Source organism: Hyperoodon ampullatus (genome assembly GCF_949752795.1).
Source record: "Hyperoodon ampullatus genome assembly, chromosome: 14".
NCBI lineage: Eukaryota > Metazoa > Chordata > Mammalia > Artiodactyla > Ziphiidae > Hyperoodon > Hyperoodon ampullatus.
The window spans coordinates 25,305,702-25,325,111 of record NC_136927.1 but is presented as its reverse complement, the minus strand read 5'-3'; the positions used below and the strand labels follow the sequence as shown (position 1 = coordinate 25,325,111).

The window sequence follows — 19,410 nt, the reverse complement described above, 5'->3', positions numbered from 1 at the left end:
CAAATCTGCAGAATGACTGCAGATTGACATAGGGCTGCAGAGAGCAGGAGGAATGAGGCACACTGGAGGAGGGGCCCACTGTAGTGGGACAGGGACAGCTTGCGGTCTGAGGGGAGCAGCCTCCCAGGCAGGTTAGGAGGAAAAGGATGTGATGACATGGGCTTCCAAGCCCACCCGTATCAGCAAGAGAACATGAGAGGTCATCTGTGTCCAGCCCTGTGATGCCCAAGTCCCCCAGGCCCCTGTGTGGGAAACTCACCTGCTGGGGCTGTCACTCACCGTGCCAAGATCCTGGAGCAGCCCTTGGCCAGTACCAAGCCAGGGGAGAGCCTGCTGTGCCAGGTCCGGGTCCAGGTCCAGGGCGAACTGTAGGGAGCTGATGCCAGGCTCCAGCCGCTCCTCATCCACAAGCAGCAGGCCATGGACACGTCGCCGAGCCTCTCGGGTCTGTTTGCTCACCCGGTGCCCCCTGGCCAGGCTGTTGTGAAGGCAACGTGAGGGCATTTGTGCGAAGCAGTGTCTGACTCCCCTGGGCCCATATGGTCAGGCCTTGTGAGCCTCCAGTGCATTCCCTTGTCCACGCTCCAAACATTTCAGCAAATGCTCACACCATCTACCTCTCCTCCTCTCGATCCCCAGAGGCTCAGGGACCTGGAGATACTCTTTTGTATTTTTAAATACCTCACCTCACGCTCCAGCCCCACCTCGGGCTGCGAAGTTGTCTGGAGACACGTCTCAGGATCCAGCTGTGGGAATAAACCAAATCCAGTCCAGGCCTTGAGTGGGGCTTGATTCTACAGATGTTGCCCCGCCACGTTCTGACCATCTGAGGGAAGGACGCCTCAGTACAGCAATGAAGATGTCTCGCTAGAAAGAAAATCCACTTTTCCCTTTCAAAGTCTAGGCTTCTGCTTTCAGAAGACAGGCCATGAGTGGGACTTCGGTTGGCTTCTCCAGGAAGAAAACCTAAGCTATCATGAGAGAAACCATCTAGCTCCCCACCGCCATACCCCGGGGTCTAGGATCCTTCCAGGCCCATACTGAGTCCACAGCAGGCGCTTGACAAACTTCTGTTCAATGAAGGACAAATTTGGAAATTGGCAGGAAGTCACTGAGCCCCTTTCTCACCCAACAGGTATTCCCAGCCTCTTCACCCAACCCAGCAAGTGCCCTCACACCTCAACCTGCTCAGCTCAGAACCCAGAGCGGGGCAGAGCTATGTGCTCGGGGCCCACTCCAGCCACGACAGCACTTGGGCTTTTGTGAGACAGCCCGGACTAACACTGCAACACAAAAAAATACCTTAATATTCCTCTGAAAATAATGGAGGAAAAAAAAATCTAGTGAGGGAGGTGGTGACGTGTAGGGACCTAAGTAGGCCACACTGTACATCTCTCAAATCGCAGGCTCCCAAAGAAAAAGCTACATGCCGAACCCTAGAACATTCGTCAGATCAGCACCCTCCCCACTCTGGGATCTGGGCTGGAGAGGGTCAGCGCCTGTCAGAGCGCCACCCGTCGCTTGGCGCACGTGACTCCAAGGACTAGGACAGCCACCTCCAGCCGCCCCAGGAAGGCCAGCAGAGACGTGGGGTGGCCTGACTGGCAGGTGACCACCAGTAACCCCCTGCTGGGCCACCTGCAGAAAGCTGTCTGAACTCTTTCAAAGAAGAAATGACGACAATTTAGGTTTTAAATATCTCTTTGTAGTAGATAATCTTATTTACATTGATACAGAATCATTTTACATTCCTAGAGCAGACACTAGTAGATGCTTTATTTTAGTAAATTATGAAGGAAAACAAAAAGGGAACTAATCAGAAGTGTTCTCCATTAACCTGTCTTACCACAGCGGGGGGATCTGGAAACACAATGGAACCCACACATCCTACGAGCCAAGGCTGGGGAAACAGTGTTTTGCTCTGGCTGGATGGTGGAGAACCTTCAACTGCTGAGACTGTGCTCTCCTTTTCTGAACAAACGTTTATCAGGAAAAGACTGATATTATTCTTAGCACTGAATAATTTAAACACACTTCTGAAAACAGAGGTCAACTGTGAGTGGTGAGAACCAAGGTCCTGGCAGGAAGCAGGGCAGGGCTCCGGGTTAAGAGGCTGTTAGTCGGCCCCAGGCCACGGCTGGCTGTGGTCCAGCAGAAGGGCAGGAGCTCCACTGACACCCGGCTTAGAACAACACAACTCAACCGTCAGGGGACAAGGGGCCACCCCAAGTGGGGTGGGAGGAAGGACTATCCATCCTGACAGAGATCATGGCCCATGTGATCAAGAGTAGCATCTCCAGGGACTGTCTTCATATGTGTCACCCCGGGCCCCCAAGGCCCCCATGTTCCAGCTGCTTGGTACCTTTCGGAATTAAAACAAACTCTAGCAGGGGATGCCCCTGCTGAGGGGTGGATGACACCAGTGGGGCGTGCATGCCCCAGGTTCCTGGAAAAGACAACTCTGTCAGGAAAGACTCATTCTGGAACCTCCCAGAGGTTTGCTGAGAGGGAAATTAATCACTTCACAACTCGGTGTAGCTTAAGGCTTCATTTTTAAGCTGTAAGCATGGCCTTTAATTCTTTAACCACATTCGATTCCAAATCAGAGTTTTAGCTCTGCAAGAAATGTCCAGCTGTCTGACTCTGCCAGAGCCAGAAGAGGCCAAGTTACCTACCCATGGATAGGAAACTACCAGCCCTTAGACCTGCCATGCCTTACTGCCCAGGGGCTGTCCACCATGACCCTTCCATGGAGAGGTGCACTGTCACATGATTTTGCTGTTTCCAAGGTGGTCTAGAGGGCCTCTGCAGGCAGGGGCTCGGTGCTGCTGTGTGGTATCCTCCTGCATCTGAGATGCCCTGGCCGCAAGGAGGGGCTGCTGCTCCCGGCCTAGTTTCCAGTGGACCGTTTTCCTGAGCCAAGACACAAACAGTTACGTTTCACTGGCATCGCAGGAAGAACACGCCCTGTTGGTGAGCTTCTGTCATCCCTGGGAAGGAGCTGCACCAGGAGCCCCAGCCACCAGGGACCAGCACAAGTAAAAAGTGAGTCCCGAGACACCACAGTGAGCAAGCAGGACTCCTGGCAGTGCCCCCCACCCCAGCCCTAACCAAGGTTGACACCTCCCCATGCCTCCCAGGCAGGACAGGGCGGGGACTGGGGAGATCTGAGTTCTAGGCCTGGCTCTGCTATGACTTGCCCTCTGTGACCGTGGGCAAACTGGTCCTCACCACGGCAGGACGCAGAGCCCCCAGGAGCTGGTGGAAGGAGGGCTGGGAGGCAGCAACCTCTCCAGGAAGTGGAGCCGCAGAAGCAGCTACTATCTGCGGTTCGGCCCTGCACTACCGGCTGACTCCCCACGGGCTGAGGCTTGGCTCTGAGGGGAGCCAGACACACCACGCCTGAGACTGGAACCTCTTCAACTCTGGGTGTGGGGGGACGATACTGGTTAAAGTGACAGAAAACGGATTAGTTCACAGAGGGGAACGAAAAGGGGAGGAACCTCAGGGGTTTTCCTACCTCGGCTGGGATATCAGGAGGTAAACATTTTCTTAAGTTTGGAAAGGAGTCCCTCCTTGTCCTCCCCAGCCTCAGGCCTAGCCTTGCCTCCTGCGGAGCTATCCATGGTGCTGCCACCTGGGCACAAACAGCAGAGAGAACTGGGGTCAAGGGCGCACACCTCCATGTGTCCCATCCCAGGCCCCGCCTGGCTACCCAGGGCTCACCACTGAAGGAGCCACCAAGTGCCACCCGGAGAGGAGAGGGGGCTGCACCCCGGTTGGCCAGGGCTGCCCCACCTGTCAGATGACTCAGCACTTCGGAGCATCCCAACTGCTCCTCGAGTCACTGGCCCTCGAGAGGAAGACAAGAAATAGAAAGGGACAAAAAGGAGCTGTCTCTACCTTAACAACCGTAATAGAAATACAGCCAAGTGCCAGATGTCTTCTGGGCCAGGCCACATGGCATCCACATTAGCTCGTTCAATCCTTAGGCTAACCTTACAGGTAAATTCCACAGATGAAAAAACCAAAAACCAGAGGCACAAAGGGGTTAGGTGGCATGCCCAAGGTCACAGAGCCGGTAAGCAGGCAGGAGGCCCGAGATGAGACCCAAGCAGTCAGACGCCAAAGTCCAGGCTCTCACTCACCGGCTCTGAGAAGTGAAGAACATGCACCAAGACCAACCGACCAGCTTCCACAGCCCGTCGGTGCGCACAAACCGTCTCTGGGACACCTGGGGATCCCAGGACATGCGCACTTCTCATCTATGACAACGGCAGCCAAGGACCCTGTGTGTCACTGGGCAAGCATCTGGCTCCAAATGCTCTAGATAAAGGGAAGCTGATCAGGGCCCACTGAAAGCAATTCTGCTGCACAAACACATCGTTTTAAAGACCTGCCAACCACGAGGCAGAGGGCCAACTTGTTATGAGCTGGACTGTACTCAATATTTTTCATTGTGCTAGGAGAATTAGCACATCTCAACATGTTAGGAGAGGTACATCAAGTACAGCGCGTAGAGGGTACAAAACGGTCACGTCTCCAAGATCTCAGTCTAAGATGCCTTTGTTGGTGAGAGGCCCAAAGCTCTGAGCAACAGGCCCCCAGCAGGGGTGGGGCAGGTTGTCCTGGGTACAGCCTCCCGGGCCATCCTCTGGACCTGACGTGCTCTCCTAAGTCAGGAATGTCCTCAGAGAGACAGCGGTGGCCCCAAACAAGAATGTGCTGACAGAGGTCTGAGCAACCACAAAAGCCCAATGCCCAGGGCTCCCCAGGTGAGGACCCGGGCACTGCACAATCACGGCGGCAGGCCCCTGGGAGAGGCATCCACGGCCACAGGTTACAAGGCCAGGTGTGCCCTCCTTCAGTCCTTCATGCCCCCTTTTCTTACATAAAGACTTAAGTAACAAAAAAGGACTCTCCTAACACAAAGGAATCCACAAACCAGAAATTTCCTGGGCCTCCTCGGACAAGGCAAGGCAAGGCAAAAGTACTGAATTTTGTTATGTCCTTGGTGAGGGGACAGCAAGTCTGTGTGTGTGTGCACGTGTGTGTGTGTCTCACACTATGAGTTACTGCTGCTGATGGAGCTTTTAACATGTGCCAGGTATCATGCCAAATGCTTTATCCACATGATCTCATTTAATCACAGAAGAACCCTATGAAGTAGATGCTACTATTATCCCCAAATTATAGATGAGGCAACTGAGGCTCAGAAGTGAAGAAATTTGCCTAAGGCTTTATAGCTAAAAATGGCAGAGCTGGGACTTGAATCATTTGATAGCAGAACCCAAGCTCTTAACTATTAGTCACAATGGGGCACAGAAACACTCAGTGACCACCATCACCCCCACCCCCACTCTGCTGTCCCTGCAGTCATGCCCCGGGGCCACAGCGTTTGGCCAAAGTCTGGGAGAGCCAGAATAAATACCTAGTTAGCGGGTTAATGATTCAAAACCAAAAAATAAAACAGAACACAGACACACCTGGAAATTCTCACCCCCTGCCACCAGAACACATTCTTATCTTTCTCTATTTTAAATGTGGGCTCCTTCAGGAATAAGGCTTACTGACAGGGACATCAAAGGATTTAAACACTGAATTTAAAATTCTGAACCGAAAGTCAGGGATAAACTGTGAGCCTCTGCACACGGATGATGCAGTCTATACCTACATCGCTTTTGGGCCCATGGGAGGAGGGACGTGTCCTTACAGGATGTCCTGAGCACTCAGATGCCTTCTGGTCTCATTACAGGATACAAGCTGGCACATGATTCCTGCACTTAGGATAAACAGGAAATGCCCATGATCCCTCCAGCTGCACAGGCACTGCATGAGCGTTTCCAGTCCGCGCCTTCAGGAGGTGACCAGAGCGGAGGGGCTGCTCAGCCAACCTCAGGCAGAGGTCGGACCCGAGGCACAGGACTCCTCTATCAGACCACACACAGCTTGCCTGAGCAGGGGTTACGTTTCCATCCCTCAGAAGGAAAATGAATTCAAATAAACTCAGCTAACAGGCGCTGTGCACGTGCAGGGGATTCAAAGAGGACATGCTCCCAGCTTACAGGCAGCGATTCCCAGGCGTAAGTGTTTGATGGCTCTTTACAAAATGAAGAATAACCAGATAACATTCATTCTGGGAATGTGTACCACCTTTCTCCACAGTCACAAACCCCTAGTGTTATAAGCAAGGTCTAACGCTTATTTGGGGGTTCAGTGCTTGCCCTGTCCTCCCCGCTCACACTTTAAGCTGGATGGGGCAGGGACCCTATCTCTCTGTGCATTGCTTCTTATCACGTGGCAAATGCTCAATGACCATCTGTGTGAAGAAACAGAAGCCAACAGGACTCCAGGATGACTTCTGAGAACTGGACCCACCCTACAGGTAGAGGTGCAGGTCTACACTCACAGCTTGACTCCCTGAGCCGTCTATACACGCACAGACTGAACCAGTGGAGCACCCCTCATTCCACTAAAATGTCTTTTCCCTCATCTTCCTCTTGCCTCCACCCTGCCTAGATAAAGGGGCTCTATAGTCAACTGTCCGCTTGTCACAAAAGAGAACGCAGTGGGATCCCCAAATAACGAGCTATGGAACAGGCTCCTACATGACAGCTAACTGTACGTATGTGGGTTGTCACAGGAATTAATGATGATCCAGAAACACAAATAATGAGCCACACTGTCTCTAAACCCAAAAGGCCATGTGGTAACCTCAGAGCACCCCAGGCCCCTGAGAGCACTAAGGGTCCCAAGCTCACTACGGTCTCCTGCTTCACAGACTGGGAATGAAGCCAGGGTCAGACATTAAGGTTTTCAGCAGGGGCTTTAGGGAACAAAAGTAAACAAGGGATACTAAACCCACCAAAAACTTTAGGTCAGTTTCCTACATAATTGTAACTATTCCAAATGCCTTCCCGTAATGAAAGCAAAGACACCCAGGAATCCGTTTGTATCTGCAGTGACAGTCTCCGATGACTATCTCACTTAGAGACTATTAAGAAGTGACACTTTAGCCCAAGAACCACTGATGACTGCAAGCAACTGCTTCTAGTAAAACTTTAATAAAAGAGATTCAGGCTCTACTTAAATAAATAGGAGTCACCTTAAGGAAGTTGACAGGAGGGGAATTTTGTACACTGGTGTGTTTTCACACGTGGACTACAAAGGTAACTTTCTTCAAGTAACAAGAGGCTTAACCACACCCAGGTAGCAGACTGACTGACAATGCATTCTTTGAAGCCATTACTAAGATTCTTAAATGCCTTTTAAAGAATTATGCCTGGCAGCCAAATTTCCCACTGGAATACAATTCTGAAATGACAACAGAAGTGGAAAAAATAATAATTTGGCATACTCATTTTACTTTATAAACACTTTTCACAAATGCATCCAATGCCTATGTTAAAGTTACCCTATACTCAGCAAAATTATGTCAATAGACATTTAAAGGAAGAACTGGCGAAGTGTCTGGCACACAGGAGCGTTCCAATAAATCCTGGCTGAACAAGGGGACAGGGAATGAGCTAACAGGACAAAGAACCATGAAAGTAATGACGGTTCTAAGAACACTCATAAGCTGACTACATGATCAACTCCCAATTTAAGCTCTCAGAAAGGGACTGAAGACAACAACTGGTGATGACTAATACCTGACATTCAAATATAGTGAACAAGGCCCAGGTGGACCTCAAGTTCCCAATGTGGGAGGGGGCACAGCTGAGAACTGGCTGCAGAACAAATCTCACATGCTCCATGACTGCGGAAATATTTGGGACTCAGGAAGAAGCTAGAGGTGCATAAGTAGAGTTACATGGAACAACCATTCCCACTTCCTTTTAGTTCAAGGGATAGTAACAGAAAATATGGAAAAAGTCTATGAACCAAACCACTAAAATAAGTGCCCACTTGGTGCCTAGTTGGCCACAGACAGGATTTGTGGCAGCTGCTTTTTCACAGAGGACTTGGTCCCCTAGACTTAACAGGAACTCAGGGGACCTCCCTGGCAGTCCAGGGGTTGAGACTCCACGCTTCCAATGCAGAGGGTGCAGGTTCGATCCCTGATCTGGTAACTCAGAACTCACATGCCACGTGGCACAGCCAAAAAAACACAAAAAACAAAAACAAAACAGGAGCTCAGCCGAGTCCACGCAAAGGCTATTGCTGCTGGGACCCCCACCCCTACCCAGGGGCTACAAGACCAAGCCCCCATCCCCCGCTCCGATCACCTGCCCTGAATGACCATACACTGATCTAATGCCATTCAAGCTCTGAGAAGGTAAGAGGCAGATCCAGGACCCAGACAAAAACAAAATGATGCAAAGAGGAGGCAACATGTTGGGCAGCTGAAGCCAATTCACCCTTGGCACAGCCTGTCCCGGCCCCAGCAGAGGCCCAACCGATAGAGAACAGCGTTTTCTCAGCAGAGCACCTCCATCCCATGGGAGGAGGGCTGTGGCCAAAGTTCCCGTGGCCAAAGCTTCTGCCTGTGGGCATTTTGGTATCAAATCACCAATATTTAACTCTACTCTACAGAGGGCCTATGATGTTTAAGCTCAGGGTAAATAAGGTGTTTTGTTTTTCATTGCCCTAGGAATTCAGAATTTAGGCCTGCTATGAACAGGCAGATTTGGGGTAATGTGACCACGGTCCTTCATTGCTGTAGTAGCTGTTGTTTACAGGACACTCTGAAATCCTGGAGAAGCTTTCTGGGAGAGGAATGCATTAAGCCTCCCAACCCATCTTCTCCTTTAGTGGTTACAAGGTGATCTCAGGTAGGGATGTGCCCAAGGTCACAAGGCAAGTGGCAGAACCAAGGATAGAACTCAGGAGAGCAGCCCTCTGAGACACACAGCTGCTACCTGGCAGGAAGCATCGTGGAACTCGCTAACCTCGGCAAGCAGCACAGGTGCAGAGGAAGGGGGAGCAGCTTTACTCTGGAGCGCAGCTGCCCCCGCCGTTCCTAGCCCTCAGCTCCCCTCTTTCTACTCTGCTCTGCCCAAGTGGAAACCCCAACACGCTTCTGAACCGTCCACCCTCCGAGGGGCTGGGGGCTCCCACAGGTCGCTGGGCCACCTTACCAGTGCTTGTGTTGGTGACGCCATTCACTGTCCCCTCCACGTCGGTCTCATCCTCAGCATAGCTCAGAATCAGGCTCTGCTGCCGGCTTGTCAGTCTCCTGTGGACCGAGCACAGTCAGTGTCAGAGGGCTTCCTCTGGGCAGCTCTTTAAAGGACGTGGACGTGGCCAGTCCCCACGCAGCGTGTGGGAAATGCGAGACCCGCAACCCAGGCACAGGACACACCCTGAACCCAAGAGCCCACGCCCTCAAAGCTTCCGTAAAATAAACCTCCTGAACTACCCTAACTTGTTCTAAACAACTGCCATTGTGGCTATGCTAAATAGTTTACAGGGGGGAACAAAATGGAAATGATGTAATTAAAGAGAGGGCTGGAAACCCAGTCCTCCCAAGCGGAGTCTGGCATGCCCTGCTCCGGATGCCCACGGCTCCCTGCTTGGACTTTTCTCCCAGACACCACAGACATCACCCACCACTATCTGGTTATAGGTCTCTCCCACCAGATGGCAGGCAACCTGAGAACAATAATAACAAAATCAACAGCAGCAGCAATAGCTAAGCATTCCCTATGGGTTATTCCTTTAATCTTCCAGCAACTCAACGAGGTCGAGCTTTTGTATTACATCTACTTTCAGGAGTGCCCAGGCAGGACACACTTGACTTAGAGGGAGAAGTAACCCGCCTAAGCCTCAGCGCTTATGGCAGCAGAGTCACACAGGCCGGGCAGTCGGGCTCGGTGCTGAACCACCATGCCGCTCAGCACCAACTCAGCAGGTAAGAAGCCCTCAAGTGGCTCCTGCCCAGTGCTGAAAGCTGCAGAGATCGGCGGGCCTCGCCACAGCTGAGCAGCGCTTACTTTGGAACTCTGATCTTGATGTGAATGTAGTGATCTCCATAGCCGTAGCTGTTAATCCGGGGGATGCCTTTCCCACTCATGCGAATCTTCTGGTCTGACTGAGTCCCAGGGGGAATCTATAAAGAAAGGAATCTCTGGTTTTCCTTGGTTTCCAGTTGCCCAAATGAAAACATTTCACTACGTGAAGACAATCTTATTCCCGAAAAGAACTCCATTCAGGTTTCTAGACCAAACCCACCAGACACCACACGGAAACTGGCTAAGCCAGGTCCAACCCAAGCAGAGCTTGTGATGGCCTTGGGGGCAGGGAGTCTGGGGCGGCGAGCCCAGAGCAAGACTGAGGGAGCATGGCGAGCGAGACCTGGGAGGTGGCAGAGCCAACTGGGGCACCACTGAGGCCGCTCCCCGGCCCGGCAGCAGTGGACATGGCCCGGGAGCTGCCTTCCCTGCCAAGTCACACCCAAGGCACGGCCAACACTCCTCCTTCCCCCCCACACCCAGACTGTCTCCTCAAATCCCCGACAGGCTGGCTGTTCCCAGGTTCCAGCCACTTCTCGTTTCAGAAAAAAAGAACAAGGGTGGTGAGGCCACGCTTGCCCTCTTACCATCACATTGATGGTCTCGTACAGGCCCTGAGCTCTGGCGGTGCCTCCCAGAATGGCCTGAGCTATGGAAATGAAGAGGTCGGAGTGGATGTCTGCGCCGTCCCTCCGGAACACAGGGCTTTTCTGCACCTACAGCCAAGCACGAGAGGGGGTTACGCTCAGAGAAGTCATTCTGGAGAGCGGGCAACAGACACATCTCAGCAGCTCAGAGCACAGCATCAGGGAGAGAATGTACTTTCACCAAAGCAACCACACCCCCAGGCTCTGGGAGTTACAGGGGAGGTTCCTACTTCACTGCAACACAAGAGTGTCATCTCAGATCAAGCTGTTCAATTGTTGAGGGAAGTAAAAAAGTAAAATCAGCTTCTGAACATTAAAAAAATAAAAATCTTTCTTTATTGGAAAGTATAAAGAAACACAGACTGATACAATCTACAAAGGCGAAAACGGTTTACTTTCCAGAGTCATTTGGTACAAACTACCTTCAAGTCAGACTGGCAACACTGGAATTATTCTGATTTTATAAGCACTATTTTTTGTGTGTCAAAGACATTCTTTGCCTTCCAGTGATTTCTTCTTTCTTTTTTTCTTCTCTATTATCAGCTGCGAACAATGTGAATTCTCTACCAAACCTTCCTTATAGATTGGCTTCCAGCCCGCTGCCTTTGTCTTCGATTTCTCAGTCTAGAAGACTCACCCTTTACATTATTTTTTTCTTTGTTTTAAATTATAAAATATTTCACATATAGGTAAACCAGCAAAGTAAATAACACACGGTGTTTCCACAACCCAGCTTAGGTAACAGAACATTAGGACACAGGTGACTTCTCCCCACCTCCAGCTCACCCCTCCAGAGTAACCAGGCCAATCTAGTAGGTGTCATTCCTACAAGCATCTGTTTACTTTTCCTACATGTTTACATGTCCCTAAACAATACATAACACCACCTCACATGGTTTAAAATTTTACACAGATGACCTCCTTCCCTCGTCCTGCAACCTGCTCTCTCCCTGTTTGTAACTGAGAAGTCCCAGGACGTCTCATGCTGACACGTGTAGCGCGAGCCTCCTGCTCTGAGGTGCCCTGGGCCCACAGCGCAGACCACTCACCATTCTCCTCTCCAAGGACAGCAGGCTATTGTCACTGTCTCACTGTTGTTAACGAGGCTGTCACACACCCTGCCTCTGTGAACTGCACTTCCTCGGGTACACGTCTGGTGGAATCGCTGGCAGAAGGCGCCCCTCCTCTCATGTTTCCCTCACCTCAGAGAAGTGGGTTTGCCCTGCACATTGTATGTAAAACTGTAGCTTTGGCACTTATTGTCCCTATGAACAATTCGATACATAAATAAAAAATACAAGGAGATGTTTTCTGTATTTTTATGAGTCCAACTTGTAAACACCTCGAGGAAACTTTGTTCTCTCCCCATTTAGCACAAAAGCTTGATGTAACACACGTTTAATCACCCTGCCAAAGTGGCCACTGCTCACCTTGGAAACTCAGATGGCCAGACACTCTGTGAAGCTCCTACCTCTCCTATGAGAAGCCTGGGCCGTACCCTCTCCAGGAGAGCAAGGGCCTGACAGAAGCTGTGCAAACAGAGAACCTACCCTGAATGTGATGAAAATTTCTCTTTTTCCTACAGGCATCCTCACAGTCTGGCCATCCTCGACTCCTGTAAGTAAAAACAAAGTTCAAAAGAGAATGATTATTTTGGGACCTCCCAAGGCATTTTCTATGCTAGATCCATTTACAACCCACCAACTTACTCATTTCTGTTTCTTGTTAACAAGCAATAACACAACTACCGAAGATAGCAACAAGTATAACTTAAAACAAGAATAACTTTCCAAAGGTGCAACATACAATAATTGATAACTGAACAAAAGCCCCTTCTATTCATTTCTTCGGTTTACTGCCAGGTCCACCTAGTATCTCAGTGAGTTCAGAGTCTAATTGGGGAGACAGCTATTAGCCAAATAACAACACTAACGAATGTATCACTACAAACAGAGACATGTTCTTAGAAAGAAAAGATCACAACTCCAGACAAAGGAACATCTAAGGAACAGGGAGGGCTCCAGAAGGCTCCCCCGGGGAAGTGACACTTGAGCTGGGAGCTCCAGGAGAACAGAGTTAACCTACTGAAAAGAAGGTGGACAGTGAGCTTCAGTCACCGGGAATGGCGTATGCAAAGGCTCTGTTCTGGGAGGCAGGGGCTACGTGAAAGTCAGGAAGCTGCAGGGCAGGTAATGAGGGGGAGACTAAAAGGAGGGGAGGCTGAGACCACCAGGGGCTCGAAGGGGAGGCCATTTCTCAGCCCCTGAGAGTCACTGCGGTGTCTTCAACAGGATGAGAGACATGATCAGACCGCACAGTGGAAACTGGCTAGGAACAGGAGCCAGTTAGGGAGAGCAGCCACAAGCTGGCCCTGGGGGCAGGAGGAGGGGGTGGTGTTGCCCGCTGGGCTGGCAGTGGGGACGACATTGGCCTTGGGACAGAAGATGGAGGAGATGGGGGAGTCCTTCATGCAGAAGCAGAGCGGCCACGTCGGGTTTCATCTCCCCACCTGACATGTGTGCAGATTTTAAGGATAACTGGTGCAGAGGAAAACACAAGGAGACCCTGGTTCCTCCTCGAGTTTGGGCTCCAGAAACAAGGACACGATGGCCCCGGCTCCCAGCCCCTGCGCGTGGAGGAGCCCCAGACCCACCGGCAGGCACAGGGATCACCACCTTCTTCTTCTGCTTGGCTTCTCCTGCTCCTCTGCACACCACACAGGGAGACGTGATGATGGAGCCCCGGCCACCACACCTCCGACATGTGGAGCGCATCACAAAAGGGCCTGTATTTATGGTTTCCTGATAAAAAGGAGAAGAAAAACGGGACCCTTAGACACCGGTAAACCCTGACAGCGAGGTCCTGGGACCACAATGTGCACGAGAAACATTTCACCAAAGATTCACGTGTTGCGTGCACATGCACTAAAACATACTGCCTAAAGACACAGGTGCAGGAGCTCAAACTGTTAATCTGACCTAGAGCGCACCAACTTCTGAATCCCAAACCACAAATCTGATTATATGAGGCTGAAAAATGAGACACTGCCTCTCTACAGAAGTTCCCGAAACTCCTGGGAGCTGAGCAAATATGCTTTAAAAAGAGTACCCCCCCACACCATTACAAAAGGACAGCTGGGAAAGCAGGGAAAGAAAGAGGAAAGTGATGGCTGGATGCAACCCCCACCCAGAGCTGCCATTGCCCACTCCAAGGGAGGGGCAGCACTGGCCTCTCTGTCTCCCAGGGCCCCCCACTGTCCCCAGCCCCCATCACAGGTACCCTGGGAGCAAGGAGGCAAGCAGCTCCTCTCGCGGGCACTGGTGCTGCTCATGCTCCCCCGCCAGGGGTCTCTTCTTCCCTATCCCCCCAGCCCCTCCCACCCCAGTCCTCCAGGAGCCTCCCTGGCTCCCAGCCCCTCGCACAGCTGGTAGGGCCTTACAATTTGTGGCCACTCCCATCAGCTCCTCACTGGGCACTGGAAATCGGCTACCTTTTTATTTAACCTAACATCCTTGGGGGTTTTTTTCTTGGTAAATTATCAAATACCTGTTGTTATAGCAAATCAAAGGATACAGACATATATAAAAAAATTATTAATCTCCCCCCTCATATTGACTCCCAAGGTGACCAGCTCTTGGTAGCTCAGTTTGAGGTGTTCTTTCCCACAACTCGCTCACTCACTCTCTCTCTCTCCATAAAAAACTTTTTAAGTAAAAATTTTATAATGACAATATATTATACTATTGTTCTGCAACTTGCTTTCCCTTTCATCTTCATGATACATCATGAACATTCCTCCAGACCAATATATATAGATTTCAATTTCCATTTTAATATTTAATTTTTGTTTCGGTGAAGAAAAAAATCTCTTCACATAGATCCTTCTGTTCTGATGTCTTAATTTTTTTTTCTAAGACAGATTCCCAAAGGTGGACTTGCTAAGACAAACATTTATTAAATTTAAAATTTTATGTGCTAGGTACTTCCCTGGTGGTCCAATGGCTAAGACTCCCAATGCAGGGGGCCCAGGTTCGATCCTTAGGGAACTAGATCCCGCACGCCGCAACTAAGAGTTTGCACACTGCAACTAAAAATCCTGCATGCCGCAACTAAGACCCGACGCAGCCAAATAAATAAATAAATAAATAAATAAAAAGATTAAAAAAAAAATACAATACAATTTTATGTGCTATATTTATTTGAAAAGGTCCTATGTGCGTATGGTACAAAATTCTAAAGTAGGGACTTCCCTGGTGGTGTAGGGGTTAAGAATCCCCCTGCCAATGCAGGTTCAAGCCCTGGTCCGGGAATATCCCACATGCCGCAGAGCAACTAAGCCCGTGCACCACAACTACTGAAGCCCATGTGCCTAGAGCCCGTGCTCTGCAACAAGAGAAGCCACTGCAATGAGAAGCCCACGCACCGCAAACAGAAGTAGCCCCTGCTCGCCGCAACTAGAGGAAGCCCATGTGCGGCAACGAAGACCCAACACAGCCAAAAATAAATAAATAAATTCTAAAAAAAATTCTAAAGTAAAAAATGAAGGTACGGCGAAAAGTTAAATGTCCCCCTCACCCCTGGCCCCTAACCATTCCAGGCACCTTCCATAGATGCACAGCTGTAGTGATATTCTTGTGTATCCTACTTTTATAGACACACATTTCAAACCATCCATCTGTGCATTACAAGTTTTCAATAAGCCCAGGTAGCATACCATGCACACAGTTCTGTGGCTTTTGCTATTTTGTTTTTAACAATTTAATAATCTCAGAGAGCACTCCTCATCAGTGTATTTTTCAGACAACTCACTCCTGGTGGTCACTGAGGCTGTCCAGTCCTTTCCTATTACACACAGGCTCCAAGGGACACCATGTACATGTGCTATTTGCCAGGTGTGATCTATAGGCTACATCCCCACAGAGAGAGGCATATGTGCAGGTGAAGAGCCACTGCAGCTGTGGCCAGGGTGGTTTCCACATCCACCATCAGTGCACACTAGTGCCACATCCCACAGGCCTGTCAGCAGGGCCTGAACCCATCTCTGAAATGTGTGGCGAACTTCAGGCATCTCCTTGGCTCCACCTGCACTTCCCTGATTGCCAGCAAGAAACATTTGCTGGTCACTTGCATTTCCTCTTCTCACCTTGACCTGTTTTTCTAATGAGCTGTTAGTCTTTTTCTCATTATTCTGAAAGAGCCCTTTACATATTAGGAATACTAATCCTTTAGCTATGTCTTACAAATTTTTTTTCCCAATCTCAAACATTACATTTTGAGAGAAATACACTTCAGCTTGTCTTATCTCAATGTTCACCTAAGAAATGTGAAAAAAGAAAGCCATAGCAATTCAGGGCCTTGGAGAAAGGACCTTAAAAGTGAGAGGGAATTAGGATCAATAAAAAGTATCTGTAGGGAATTCCCTGGCGGTCCAGTGGTTAGGACACGGAGCTTTCACTGCCGACGGCCCGGGTTCAATCCCTGGTTGGGGAATTAAGATCCCATAAGCCGCCTGGCACAGCCAAAAATAAAATAAAATAAAAAGTATCTGTAACAAGTGGCAGCAACTCAACTCACAAAACTGTAACCACAGGAATCCTCATCCTCTCCAAGAGCGCCCTCTAGAGGAATGTAAGCACAACTTCACTTTCTCAGACTAAGCTGTAGGACTATTTACAGGTAACTCTGGGCACACCCATCAGTGGACTATTATTTAGCCATCAAAAAGAATGTTTAAAATATTCAGGGCTTCCGTGGTGGCGCAGTGGTTGAGAGTCTGCCTGCCGATGCAGGGGACACGGGTTTGTGCCCCGGTCTGGGAAGATCCCACACGCTGCGGAGCAGCTGGGCCCATGAGCCACGACCGCTGAGCCTGTGCGTCCAGAGCCTGTGCTCCGCAGCAGGAGAGGCCACAGCAGTGAGAGGCCCGCATACAGCAAAAAAAAAAAAAAAAAAAAAAAAAAGGACAAAAGATGGAATACATGCAAAAAAACAAAACAATGGCTCTCAAATCTTAGAAAAGATGTTCTACTTCACGCATAATAGATACCTGTATATTCAAAAAATGAATATGAGGAATGACACTATTCAAAGGTATCTGTTGTCTATAACATGAAAAAAATAAGAACCACCTAGGCATCCAGCAACAGGTGCCTGCCTAAACAAACGGTGATGTGTCCATATAAAGGAATACCGTGGCCATAAAAAGACTGAGGCAGGGACTTCCCTGGTGGCGCAGTGGATAAGACTCCATGCTCCCAGTGCAGGGGGCCCAGATTCGATCCCTGATCAGGGAACTAGATCCCACATGCATGCTGCAACTAAGAGTTTGCATGCCACAATTAAGGAGCCAGCGGGCCACAGCTAAGAGTTTGCATGCCACAACTAAGGAGCTTGCCTGCCACAACTAAGACCCGGCACAACCAAATAAACAAACATTAAAAAAAAAAAAAAAAAGACTGAGGCCACGATAAATGCAGAGTATTTCCCAAACATACTGAGAACTAGAAACAAAACAAAACACCAAGGTACAAGCAGTGCTAACAATTGTATTCTATCTCTGGTATGAAAAAATGCACACACACACACACACACACACAGGCTTGCATACAGAAAGACAAAAGGATGCTTCTGGAGAGTGGAACTCAATGGCTAAAAGTCAAGATTGAGAGGGAGACTTATCTTACAGTTTTCAATTTGTACCCACTGAATTTCTAATGATTTGCATATACAACCTATTCAAAAACTAGCTAATATAAAACGGAAATGATATTCCTAATCAACAACTGGCAGGCAGAAATAAAGACACAGACGTAGAGAACAAATGTATGGACACCAAGGTGGGGGGGCGGTGGATGCATATGTATAAAATAGATAACTAATGAGAACCTGCTGTATAGCACAAGGGACTCCACTTCACTGTACAGGAGAAACTAACACAACATTGTAAAACAACTATACCCCCCCAAAACAAACAAACAAACAAGAAACAACTGGCAGGAAACACAACAAAATACTAACAGTGGTGGGATTATCAGTGACTTCTGTCTCCTTTTTCATGCTTTTCTGAACTCAAAGACAACTTCTATCCCCCCATACACACACATACCATGAACAATGATTTGATTTTAAAGGTGGGTGATGGAGAACTTCCCAACTCCCTTAAAAAAACCATCTAAATGGAATACAAACATGCTCAATGGAAACCTAACTGCATTTCAAATAAATAATCATGGTGAAGGGGGAGAAAAAGAAGTGATCTAAGTAAGCTGAGCACAGTATTTTAACTATATACCCTTAATCCAAAGGTAAAAACAACTCTAAATACTAAATGTCAGTTAAGTAGGACTTCTTTTTGCAGTGGTATGAATAACAATTCTGAAACTACTTTTTGTGTCTTACAGGATTGAGCAAATGAGTAAATATAGAGGATAATCAGAGCCAGATTTCTCTTTATTAGAAATTAATAATTTATCTTTATTATTTAGTTTCAAATATGGATAGGCAGAAGACTAGATAAACCTTGTGGTGTTGGGCTGGAAGTGGAACTATCAGGTGGATGATGGGTCGATGGATCGGTGTGAACATATGTGTTTATATACATCTATAACATGAAAAATATGGAAACATAGGTATGAAATATGTATCTGTATGTGCACATGCACATGTGCTCATACACACATACACATGCTTTTTTCCTGGCTCAGTCTGCTGAAAAGTCTTGGAAGCAGTGACACTCCAGGCACAATGACCACACCTAGAGCACAGATCTTGGTTTCTAAATCCCACTAGACAGTTAAAGGAACCAGGACTCCTTGGAGAAACGACTGGTTTTCCAGGGTGTGGCAAGGAAAGTACAAGTTGTCTAGAATATCCTGTTGTTATAGAAAGTAAGGAAGCGCTGAAAGAATGATGGGGACACATCAAATGAATACAGGAGCCAGCCAGAAGAGACGTCCACAGGCCAAGTCAGGGACAGTTTGAGCATCAAAGTAAGTAATACTAATGACAGCTCAGTGAATAAAATAAGAATCCATGAGTTAATACTGATATGAATGAAAGAGTGAATAAATAAATGGAGAAGAGAAAGCTCTCCCTTTCAGTAGAATGACAACTAATAAACAAAGAAGGGATGTTGCAATCAGAAAATCACCATTTAGGGAGACTGGGATTGACATATATACACTAATATGTATAAAACGATAACTAATAAGAATGTGTTGTATAAAAAAATAAATAAAATAAAATTTAAAAAATTTTTTAAAAAAGTAAAAAACAAAAAAAATCACCATTTAGCAACAGTCACAGTAATACCTGATTTAGGTAAGACTGATCTATGGATGCTGTAACTACTGGGTATAAGTTTGATGAGTAACAGGATATTTATATAGTGTCAAGGTACCTCACAACTTCCTTGTTAATTTCAATGGGAAAAATAGTAACTTTATAATGAAGAAACCCAGTGGACACTACCTTAACTGATTGTGAACAAATGTAACATCACCACTAATGAGACAAATTGACACCTCATGGCTCCTGACATGATCCATGAAAAGGGCACTACATGTCTGGTGTTTCTGAAAAAAATGCATAATCTGAATTTTATCAGGAGAAAACATCAGATGACCCAAATGAGGGATATCCTACAAAGCAGGTCTGTAATCCTAAAAAATGTCAGTTGTCATAAAAGAAAGACTGAGAAGTCATTCCCGATTAAAGGAGACAAAAGATATGACAACCAGATACTATGCAAGATCATAGACTGGATACTGGGCTTGTGGGAAAAAAGAACATTATAAGGACAACTGAAAAAA

General features: G+C 48.2%; 1 protein-coding gene across 3 annotated transcripts in view; it reads right to left on the bottom strand.

Annotated features, from left to right (window-relative positions):
- Positions 1-1,683: 1,683 nt before the first annotated feature.
- The window catches only part of DNAJA3 (DnaJ heat shock protein family (Hsp40) member A3), a gene marked incomplete at both ends in the record, with an annotated part of 32,823 nt that continues 15,096 nt past the window's right edge, over positions 1,684-19,410 (bottom strand). For 2 of the 3 annotated variants that reach the window (XM_079719364.1, XM_079719365.1), the window contains 6 exons: positions 3,534-3,637; positions 9,081-9,178; positions 9,936-10,051; positions 10,541-10,669; positions 12,151-12,215; positions 13,254-13,401. In XM_079719364.1, the coding sequence (XP_079575490.1) occupies positions 3,534-3,637; positions 9,081-9,178; positions 9,936-10,051; positions 10,541-10,669; positions 12,151-12,215; positions 13,254-13,401 (660 nt within the window). Of the gene's footprint in view, positions 2,914-3,533; positions 3,638-9,080; positions 9,179-9,935; positions 10,052-10,540; positions 10,670-12,150; positions 12,216-13,253; positions 13,402-19,410 lie in introns of those variants that run through there. The other variant, XM_079719366.1, reaches the window with a different exon arrangement.